Raw genomic sequence first — 12,217 nt, forward strand, 5'->3', positions numbered from 1 at the left:
TCAACTATATTTGGAAGTTGCTAAGAGACAGCAGTTGTGATTACAAAAATAATTGTGAAAATACAACATCTACATTGATGTTGCAGCACTGCTAAGGTGACATAAAAAAAGGTTTTACTAGATAATTATAGAGTTAGATATTGGACTTTAAAATATGAATTGGGTGTTTGAAACCAAAGCAGTTTGGGTGAACTTCAGGGTTAACTTGGGCTTCTGTTTTCATGTGTAAAACTAAAATTGTTTGATTATTATCTTTCAGATTACTGATAGTTTTGCAGTTTAATATCAGATATAAGTAACTGTTTAATGCAATCCCGTTTTGTTTTCTTAGAGGACAACAAAATGTTGCATGATGTCTTGAAAATTAAAATGCTTAATCTAGTTTCATTGGCATCCGAAGTGGTATAAAAATTTAAGTGATTTGAGTTCCTAATGGTACTGCATGGATTTGCAGAAAAAGCAGTAGGTGTATTGACTTGTGAAATTCTTAAGTAGAAACAGCATAGATACAGCATAAGAATAAGTCACTGAAGGTACTGTTTAGTGTGCAACAGGAAAAGTCTTGAATTTGAAAATAAAACTGCATTTCAAAGAATAAGAGCCAGAGTCAGTTTAAATGCAGACCATTTCATCATTGTGGTATCTAGCATAAGATCTTATTGCTGAGGAGATTAGAAACATCTCCACTCTTGTTGATCTTGGTGGCAAATCAAAATAAATATTGTTTCTCTTCAACTGTAATTCTTTACAAAATACTGAAGAGCAGCATATCTACCAGCCATGCTGTCTCATGAACTACCCTTTCCTGAATCTTTAATCTCCTCTTGTTTTTTAGAAACAAATCATTGTTTCTGTGATAGCGTCCTCAGATCACCAGATCTGGTCAGTACCTTCATGTTTGAATTCCTCAAATGCTTTTTTCTTTTTCGTAAAGGAATGAAAGGATGAACTGGTTTTGACTTTTTTGACCAAAAAGAAAAAAAACAGTTGAACTTCTTTTAACTTACGGAATGCCAAACAAGGTTTCTTTTCTGAATTAAATTATTGACAATAGGTTACCTCCAGCTCTCAATGCCTTGAATTTCCTCGCAACCCTCAGAAGTCAAGTAAGACCTTCAGTTTGCCGACAGCCATTGTAACAATCTCTAATTTGCCATGGTTGTCTTTTCTTCTTGCTTTTAGGTCTCATTTTTCAAAAACTTAAAAAAAAAAAAATTTTCAAACGTTTCTGGTTTTAACAGCAGTAATATATAGCGCACTTCATTAGCTAGGTGGTTAATTTTGAACTCGTCCCCTCCTGTTAATTAATTGGTGCCTCTGCAGTACTTGAAATATATTGGGAATGTCTGTTAAGGCTTGGTTGGAGACTCTGAGAATCTCACTGTGGGGATTAGCAGGTTCCAATACTGTGGCTCACTGGTGCTTAATGTTGTATGGGTTATAGACAGTATAGTTCTTCGGGCATAGGAGGAGAGTTTTCAAATTATATTGCTTCTAAGCTTAATTTTGGAAGTATAAATGCTTCACTCCTTACTGGAATGGTGAGGCATTTTGTAGGTAGATTATCATGATTGTTGTCTTGAAGGCTCTGAGACACAAAAATAACGCAGGCATTTAACAAGCTCAATTACACATTGATGTGACTTCGGCAATACCATTGTGGATTTGACAACGCATTTATTGCAATGTGATACTGTTGTTAGGCTAGGGGGAAGAGGAATATTGCCAGCAGGATGATGACAGGAGAAAGCAGCTTAGAAGCCCAGATGGTTCTGATCTTTGGGGAGGAAAAGCATCCTGATCTAGCAACTCACACAAATTAAGAGTAGTAGAGCTCTTCTGGAGATGAGGACTTCTTGAGGAGCTTTGAAGTGCTATTTTATTTTTCTTAAGCCTGTAAAGCAGACTTTTGAAGACAAGGACCTCCCTTGGTCTTGCAGATACTCTGTGAGCAGCATATGTGAGCAATGGGAGGTGTATTGATAAGCTTGAGGAAATCTTTAGAAAGGTGGACTGTAGATGTATGTGACTATACATCCTGCTCTGTTTTTTGCAGAACTTACTTCCTCTCATGTGTGCACACTCTGTGATCTTGTAGGGAAAGGCTTAAACATATAGTGAGCTGAAATATTTTTGTGTCAGGATGAAGGCAAAGCCTAATACTTGGCTGTGACCATTGCAAAGTCTTGTCAGCATAACCATGTAATGTTTAGATTTTTCTTTTGTCACTTCAGATTTTACCATGTTACCTTAGCAGGTAACTAACATTATTATTTTATTTATTTTTTAATTGTTTACACCAAATGCAAATAATTCAGTTACAGCAACAACTATTTGAAAAGGCAGAACTTAAAATACATCAGTTGTTGTCTTGGTAGTATTCTTAATATTTTAGTTCCACGAGGTTAAGTGTACAACTGCTTCTAGCCTAATCTAGTAATTCGGAATTGCTAAACTTTTTTTTTTCTTTCATCCTACCTGTGTGTGTCGTCTATAATGGTATGACTTTTGCTGTGTACTCATTCTTCTTTATAAGTCCTCATTGTTCCTGCCTGGTAGAATATAGCCCCTGTGTAAGTGTTAAGTTTATTAAAAAAAGAAAAAAAAAAAAAAGCCATAGAAGAAAGGTAGAATGGTAAAATCACAATTTTGTAACTCTAATTTATTATTATTATTTTTTAATCTCCCATTCATCTCCCCCACCCTCATCCTGGCCCTGGAGCTATTCTTCTCTAAGCCTTCTGTACTGATCTTAAAACTAATGAGCACTGCTGGTGGAGAGCTTTCTCTAGAAGTGATTTCTGCGCTTAAGCAAGTGTTACTAAAGGGCTTGTGTAATTTTCTGTAACTGTATTTCATGTACAGCGTTGCAAGTTTAATAATAATGTAACTTGTGGGTATAGTATAATTAGTCTCTGCCAGTGAAAAGGGACCTTTTCCAGAGGGATAAGGGGAGGCTTTTAATACTCACAAGCTGCAAGGCTAAAGTGTTATGGTTTAGCAAGATCCTGCTCTTCCCACTTGGAACTGATTTTTGAAGTTTATTGAATAGAGTATTGAGGTGTGTGAAGAGTTTTAAAGGCTGCTAATATTCATACTCAAAACTGTCTTCCATTGATCACCAATGTGTGATTTTTAAACTGGTAGTTTATTAATATAGTTCACAAAAATCAATTTTACATGTATTTAAATAACATATGAATTAAAATTAAAAAGTTTCAATATTTTCCATCCCCACCCTTGTTTATTTTCACTGTTGCTTCTTAAGTCTCTGGAATTACAGAATTCAGTATGCAGTCTTAATTTTGGAAGTGAGCCTGAATTCTTTCCCAAATAAATTAATAGAAACTTGACGGAAGAATAGCATCAGCAGATATGTGGATGAATGGCTCAGTACAGTGTTTGTGGAAGGAGGTTCTGCTTCAAAACTACTGTTTTTTCAACTAAGCAGGTCAATATGAAGGCAAGGAAGTTTATTGCCTTTTAAGATTTACAAAAGCGTTTTTCAGGGTTATTAATAATGGCCTCTTCCAGTACTCTTCCAGTAATGCTGAGTCCATGCTCTCAAGTTACTTATCACAGCGCTGGAAAATCAAATGAACAGAGTGACAGCTTGGCAAGGATAACAAGTTACCCAAGGCAGTTAAAGCAATAGGAAACTGCAAGCAATTCTGTGAACCTAGAGGGATTTCCCTGATAGATGATAATTGCACTTTAAAATAGCAAATGGGTTCTAATATACCTAAATTTAAACTGGCACATAGTGGCATGGGAGATATGAATCTAGTGAAACTCAAAATAGGTAGTAAAGATTGAAAACTTTTTGGTGTAATATATGGATGTCCATAAATAGTGGCATAGATAGTGTGAATAAGGATTTATGGTCCCTTGTTGGGGACAATACCCTCTGGATAGGGTTGAAATATCAGATCTATAGAAGAAGCATGTTCAAAACAAGCAAAAGAAGGTGGTTCATTACAAAATGTGTAGCTGAGCTGTACAAGTGCCAAAGTCATGGTGGATGCTAATGATTTCCATGGAAAGCAAGTAGACAAGGTAATGGAGGAAAAATTCATCAAGGACTATTAAATACAAAGGCACCAGAGCTGGGCACTAGAATGCACAGATCTCCAAAATACTGAAAATTAGAAGAGTATTCTAGAAATACCACTGCAGTGTTTTGTGTTACACAAATGAGAAGCTAGATCTGTTTAAAAAAAAAAAAGTATATAGTTTTGTTTTGTTTTTCCCCCACTCTTACCAGCTGGTAACAGTGACTGAAATTGAAAGTGTTGCTGGGGGATTGCCAGTATTTAAGCAAGTTTTGTGTTTTGGCGTGGTACATTTTAATAATTAATCACTCTTGACACTTTAAATTGCTAATGATATTGGATAGGAGCCTTTACAGTCAACTTTAAATAAAAGAAAGTACTGTTTAAAAATTTGAGTCAGCTTTTGAAACAGTGCTCTAAGAAACCTACAGCTGTAGTCAAAAAGTTAATTTTTTCAAACCTATATGTATTTTTGAATATACTGAGAATAATGTAGTTTAAAGTTATTGTTGTACAATGTATATGTTGTACAATGTATATTGTTGTACAATGTGTATACAGCTGAAAAAAAAACATGTTTTATTGATTATCTTTTCCCTTCATTTAATATTACAAAGTATCTATGCAACAGTATCTATATCAAAAGTATCTATATATAACAAAGTATATGTGTTATTTCTCATGTTAAGAAAATCTGAACAGCTCTTAATGGGTAGATTAACAAACAAACGTGACATTATATTTCTGCATTTTTGACTGGAATTTTGGGTCTGTTATGACAAATTGAAGGAAGCTTTCACTGAAAATATCTGCTTTGTCTGAGTTTCTTCAACTTACAATAACTGGAAGGTAACAAAACAGAAGTTTGCCTTGGTGGCTGTGAAGATAATGAAAGGTCTGGAAGATCAGGGTGGGGCTGAGTGCAATTTCAATACAACTATGCATTTATTTTTTTTTCCCCACAATAGTGGAAGTACAAAGTAGCCATTAAAGCAGTTCTTCTGACAGTAATTGAGAAAAAATATTTTGAACACTTGCACATTTTTTAGGGGATATAGTTTATTAGTATATGCTGAATTTCCATCATATTAAAAAAAATGCTAATATAAATGTCACATACTAATTTTCATACTTCATCTCAGAAACACAAAAATATAAGTTTTTCTAAAATATCTAGCAACATTCTGCTCCTCTTTTATGTTCATTCAAGAACAAGAAATCCCGGTGTATGATGCTTGCTGGTTGAATTATTACAGGTGGGAGAGCTGATCCTGGGGCCATGAGCATGACCTGGGGCCACTTCATAATTCATTCCATGCTTCCTAATTTTGTCGCCTACTTTGCCACAGTTTTCTTCCATTCAGAGTATGACACTGAGTAAGAAAAAGAAAAGCAGTTGATTTCAAGGATAACGGGAAAGCAATACGGCCTGGCCTCCATCCTGTTATAGGCAATGCACTAATACAGATTTCTGAAACTTCTCCCAGTAGTGTTCTGTTTGATTTGCCTGCAGATCACAAATCTTTATCTGATTCATATATATGTACACATGTCCGTGTGTGTATATCCAAATATGTGTGATGGCAAGGAGCTCGGAAATTCTGGAAAATGAAAACACAAACTTGGTATACAAGGGATGGGAGGGAAGTTGTAAACAAACTATTAAATGCACCAACATGCATTGATTCTGGCATCCTGACTGTATTCTATTTCAGACTCTCTTGGCAAAAGTATAAGCCATGTTTAAAAGCCTGGGACAGACAAATTAAAAAAAAAAAAAATGCTTCTTGGCCCACCCTGCAAGCAGTTTGGCTATGATCCATTTGTGGTTCTTAAACCATATGGCCACATAAGCTCAGTCACAGAGCTTTGCTAATAAGCTTGTCATCCAAGGACAGCAGTTCTCCCTGCATTGTCACCCTGGAAACTCATATAAAGTTACTCATCCTCTGACCACGTTTTTTTATTATTACTTTTCGCCCACCTAACCCTGAGGGGCTTTCATTACATTCTCTAATGTAATCTAATTTTCCTATTTCTGCGTGGATAGTTTTGCATTGTTAGATAATAAAAAGGATGTTGTTAAGTCAACCTGTTACACAAAACTGCTAAAACTGCTAAGATTATTCTGAAACACTGGATAATCAGTCATCTTTGTTCATCATCCACAGATCTTGTCAGCAGTAGAATCTTTTATTTTTCTTCCAGATCACTGTTAAAGATATCACATTGTTAAACTTGAGAGGGGATGTTCTTTAGCTGCTGCTAGATAGTCAGTGTCAAGATTCATGTTGACTGATTTCCTTTGCTTTCTCTTCAGTTAACCAGCCTGTAGGCTATTTTACATGTTCTCTGTTAGTCACTTACATGGAGCAAGTGATGCTGTTAGTAAAGAGGAGAGATAAAAACAGAAGCAGATTTACCATAGGAAGTAATATGGAGCACATAGGAGTACTTGGTTTGGAGGTTTTGGTAGAAACTAATATGTTTCTATTTGGTAGGCTTGCACAGCTGATTATCACTTATCAATTATTCACTTCAAATTTGATGAATTTCAGTCCATTTTCTGTACTTTGAGTATACAATTTATAATTTTATATAATTATGGAATTTATTCCATAATATATTCCATAAATATGGAATTTATTCCATAATTATATGGAATTTATGGAATTTATTACATAACTATATAAATTTACATAGTTTATGGAATAATTTATATTTATATAGTTATGGAATAAATCCGTAACTACTGCAGGGGTATGAATTTGCTCAGGCTATTACTTGTGATAGCTTCCTCCTGCCTAGGAGAACTGTGAAACTCTGACTTGGAGGTTACAGCTTTGCTGGCACTTTTTTGTAAAACAAGATGTTAATCAGATTTATAGCTGCTTTTTAGGCATATAACAGAACAATTCTCCTGCCCAAGTGTTCTGTCATATGAAAATGAGCATGTATTTTAAATGCCTAGCAATAATTTTTGCCTGTTGCAGACCTTGATTTCTGTGTAACTTCGTGAGAACGTTGCACAGAAGCTAACAGGAATGATAGCTGTATTTCATACTTTATCTGGTGTACTCTGAGAAGCATAGCATATGCTTGTGAAATATTTGCTGTTATTCCATAATGAGAAATGTTCATTTAACTTCATTACATTCCTTTTTTTTTTTTTTTCCTCCACCTCCCCTTGTTTGTGTGACTGGTTGCAGATGAACTGCTCAGCTGCATGATTTCCGTAATGCTCTTAACTTTGGATTATCCTGTTGGCTAACTTACTGTAAACTATGGTTGGTCACAAGCCATAATTCTGGCCTCTAGACTGACACTTTAAGAACACGCTCTGTTTTGTTTTATCTTTTGTCAAGAATTTTGAAGTCTAACTGTTTGAGACGAGCTTGACTATTTAATTCTCACATCAACTGTCTTCTGGAGCCTTCAGAGTTAATGGCTAACATTGTCTCAAGCCCTAGAGTTTTTCCCATTTTTTTCTCTCTGCCTTGCAGGGTGAAGTTTATGCTCAAAGCAGGCCATGTTCTGTTCTGTGTGGGACAGATTCAGGGAAAAAAAGGTTCACAGGATGTGTGAGGGCCCAGGCGTGGTTTCTGAATAAGGCTGAGTGCTTCTCTTTTACTTCTGACTCAGTAGTGAGTTGCAACTCAAGTACTAATCCTTAAAATTGAAAGCTCAACTGTTTAGAGGTGGTGTTAGCTGTATTACAAGAGGATTATCACAAAGACTGTCATTGCACTGAGCCTATCAAAATCCACTGAAGCAAATCAGGTTATAGATAATTTTTCTTTAAGTAGAGCTCAGTTGAAAAGTTCACTACAAGCTGCTTTTTCTGTACAGAGTTACTAAATATTTGTAGAGCCATTGTAGTAAGGTTCTTGAGTAAGGTTCCTCTATCAGTTTTCTACGGTCATTGTCACTCTCCTGTGAGCTCAGGAAAAATACATATTACCTGGCCAGGTTTAGAGAGAGACTCTTCCTTTAATATGCCATAAGGGCAGCCAAGCTCTAAGTAAGCTCTGGGAAGACAATATGTACTTGTTACCAAAGTATGCTGTAGTTTTGTTACTGGAATATCTGGGAGAAAACGTAGATGACCTCCTTTACAGTAGGAAAGGGACATTCCAAAAAGGATGGTATAAGCAATTAGCAGTTGCTAAAAAGGAGAAAGTGTCTGATTCAAATAAATATGTGAAGTAATGGTGATAATAATTTCAAGTTGTTAGTTTTTTTAGGATGATAAAAATGGGAAAATATTTTCTATCTGGAAGCTCAGGTTTGAGAAAGTGGTGTCAGTCCTGCTATATGGAGATCTCTAATCACTCCTCCATTTCATAAAGAAGCAGAATAATGTCATGATGACAGTGAACACTGAGTTCACTGAAGCAATGGATTTCGTAATTAAATATGAATAATTTAATTATGATATGTGATAAAAGTCTACAAGGCGTACTTTTTTCTGAAGCATCTCAGGATTATAGTTAAGTTCTGTAAAGTTGTTTGTAGCTGTTGTCTTGCTATTTACCCAGTGAAATCCATTCCTGAATGCATAGTCAGTTATCTACCCAAGTCATTAGCCCTGCTGGGGAGAGAGGGATTGCATCTAATGACTTCCTCTGTTCCTTGCAACCTAAATAATTCCGCAATTCTACACAGTTACTTCTGTATCTAGAGTTGTCTCTAAAGAATATTTCAACAGTAGTTTGCATTAATAATGAAGATTGCTGGAGCCAAATTGATAAATACAAAATCAAATAAATTGGCTAAAACTGAATTTTTGACACTCCTCAGTAAGTAGAACAGAAACAGAAACTCTTAACAAAATAGAAACTCTTCCTGGACTAAAATGCTCTTTTGAGAAGTCATCGTAGAATTCAGGGAAACATGGGATCATCACTTGGGTGGCTGTATTTTCTCCCCCACCCTCCACAGCCTTTTAGTGCAGGATCATCATCCATGTCAAAGTGAACATATGGGCGATGCTTCATCTTGTAATTTCAGTTGAATGCTGGTAAGCTGACTCCTATCCATCCCCTTAAAAGATGTTGAAGGACACCACTTTTCCAAACAACTGGAACTTGCTCTGAAAACCAGTGTCTGGTGAATATCTCTGGCTGAGAAATTCCGATGCATGCAAGTTTGCCTTTGTTCCCCATAATGGTATCTTGTGCAGGCTACATGGTGTGATGTGCACTATCAGAAAAAAATATTTATCAGAGGTTACTCGTTAAAGGGCTGTTTTAACTGAAATGTGATCCCTGCTTATTAGCTTCTTAAAGCTTTGCATATGTTACTAAATATAGAATGTAAAAACAAAAAAGCAACTGATTATTTTTTTTTCACTCCGAACTGGAAGAATTAGTAATTTCTCAATGAGATTTATTGTCTTCTGTGAATTGTATTTTACAGTGAATTGTTTCATCAGTATTCAAAAATACAATACCATGGCTGCAAATGCAGTGCATTAGACCTGCTCTTCAAAACAGCATTAGTGGAAGAAATACTTAAATATTATGATGTTGTGTTGTGGCATGGGAATCAAAATTAAGGCTGTGAAATACTGTTTGTCCACTTGAATGCTTATATGTTGTATTTTTAATTGGATTAATTAAAACTGGATTTTGAAAATAGAGTTAATTTAAATTAACTGAAAAGCCTTCTGTTGGAAAGTAAATCACTGGTTCTTCATTTATTTCAGGTAACATTCAAGGAGCAACAATAGTGGATGCCCTTGATACGCTGTACATCATGGAAATGAAAGAAGAATTCAAGGAAGCCAAGGACTGGGTTGAAAAAAACTTAGATTTCAATGTGGTAAGTAGTGTTAATGATTAACACTTAATGGTCTGTTTAGCATCCAGGGTTCAACTGAGGACTGGATTCTAATATTGCAAGCATGGTACAAGACTACAACACTGAGATTATTGATGGATAAACAAGGCAGCAAGCAGAAATGTAGTGAACTTACTGTGCTGCTTATGAGCAGTTTTTCGGTCTGAGAGCTTTAGGAGGCAACCACCTGAACTGAAGCAAAGAGAAAGGAACAGAACATTTGTCGTTATAAAATAAGCAACAAACTTTACAGCCTTTTTGGATGGAAGAATCAGGACTTCAGTGCAAGCATTCATTTTTTGTTTTGTAAATGCTTCACAATTTTGCTTTCTAAATCTTCCATAAGTCAGACTTGCACTTACAGAAGGCACATGCCATATGTAATCATTTAAGTTCCTTTGTGTATTCCAGTGAAGTTGAATCCCGTGTGTTAGACTGAACTCAGCTCAGCACAGACTGATCTGCTTTAGTCATAGGAGGCATCACACCTGCATGTACAAATCATACTATTAACTGATAAATATGCAGTTGAGAACAAAGTTAATTTATGAAACTTTTATTCTAGAACTGTTCCAGCCCTGAACAGCTCAAACATCTGTAAAACTTAGGTTAAATCGAGAAGTCCTGGTTTTGGTCTTTATTTTTTATTTTAATGGTCAAGCATATATAGTGTAATTGCTGGGTACAGAGAGCTAATGTAGTACCTCTGTTGACCAGAGAAGTCCCAGTAATGTAGTAAAGCATTGTAGGCACTGTACACCAAACACTTTAAACCTCTTGTAGTTTAGGTGCGTCACGGTAGAAACACTTTCTGCAAACAAAGTACTCTTTCTAATATGTTATGCAAAAAGTCAGGATTAATTAGCTTCTCTTGCATACTTGAGAATTAATTATCATTTTAAGAAGGAGGAGTTAATGAGTGGATATTATATAGTTTATATAAGCAGCAATTTAAAGTGCATTTATGTTTATATTAGTAATGTAAATACAGAATATTAAACTGTGCTTCTGAGTAGTGTCGGATGTCTGAACAACATGCTAACTTTATCTTGAGCATAAGAATTTTTTTATGGAGAAGTGTTTGTAATATGAAAGTCCTGTCTTGCTAGCTTAGCATTAGGAAGCTTAAAGTAAGAACAAAATACCATAGAAAATAGCAAACTTATTTAAAGAAAGAACAGAGCTCTACTTGGAGGAATCTTTTAAAGCCTGTTAAGTGATTTACGTTGCTAAAGTTAAAATCTTTATTGTTACATAAGTCTTGCTGTACTTCTGCTAATAGATGGTGACTACAATTTCAGCTCTACCTGTTGATCTAAACATTAAACATCTGTCAAAATATCTTAAATTTTGTTTCACATTAGTTGCTCAGTGCAGTAATCCAACAGATTTACCAAAACTACTTTACAGATAATGTATGATAAAAACAATATCTGAAATAGCTGTCCTGAGTTCAACACCTCACATGACTATTTTTATAATACTTTATAGTAACATAGAGCTGAACTTTACATTGGCATCAGTAATGACTAAATTTATTTTCCCAAACTAGAATGAGGGAATTAAAACAAATAACTACAACACCAACTTTAGTAATTTGTTATGATTATTAACTTTATATTGGTTAAATAAACAGTCTATTTAATGAGTGAATTGTTTGAAAATAATCAACTTGTTTAGTTTTCCACTTTAAAAATGAAGTTTAAATGCTGCTGTCTTACAGTTTAAAGCTGGAAATTACTTAACAGAAAGTACAACTGAGACTTTCATCTTTAAATGCTTAAACACAAAACATAGCCATGTATCAAGCATTATGGAACATTTTCTGAATTAATATTTTGTAAGTTGTTACCTTCTCATGTTTCAGAAGCACTTCTCCCGTGGAAGTGATTTAGGTTTTAATAAGTGATACACAGCCATATCCTTAAATGCTCCTTCTTGCAAGTAGTATAAAGCATGTTTCTTGTTGATGTTTCGGGTCATTTCCTGAGCAGTGACTGCTTAATCAGCTTTTGAGGAAACACAGTTGGCCATTGTTTGTATAAATAGGATTATTTTTTGTATACATTTAATCTTAGAACTATGCCTTCTAAATCTGGAAGTTTCTTTAAGATGTTCTTTACAAAAATAACAGTGCGATCTGTGACAGTCTTTTCTGTTTATTTTCTACTGTAATGCAGCTGGACAAAGCAAGTTATCTTCTCTAAAAACTCATAATGTTTCACATAGAGTGTGTGAAACATACTCTATGCTAGTAGCAGATTATTCTCATCATGTGATCATAAAAGTTTCCAAATTTCACTTTGTAAAGTAGCCACCAGTTT

At 35.0% G+C, this 12,217-nt stretch overlaps 1 protein-coding gene across 1 annotated transcript in view; it reads left to right on the top strand.

Moving 5' to 3' along the window:
• The window catches only part of MAN1A1 (mannosidase alpha class 1A member 1), a 138,894-nt gene that overhangs the window by 36,925 nt on the left and 89,752 nt on the right, over positions 1 to 12,217 (top strand). Inside the window, exon 3 of the mRNA XM_038176451.2 lies at positions 9,760 to 9,875. Coding sequence (XP_038032379.2) covers positions 9,760 to 9,875 — 116 coding nt within the window. The remainder of the gene's footprint in view (positions 1 to 9,759; positions 9,876 to 12,217) is intronic.

Source organism: Anas platyrhynchos, chromosome 3 (assembly GCF_047663525.1).
Source record: "Anas platyrhynchos isolate ZD024472 breed Pekin duck chromosome 3, IASCAAS_PekinDuck_T2T, whole genome shotgun sequence".
NCBI classification, from domain to species: Eukaryota; Metazoa; Chordata; class Aves; order Anseriformes; family Anatidae; genus Anas; species Anas platyrhynchos.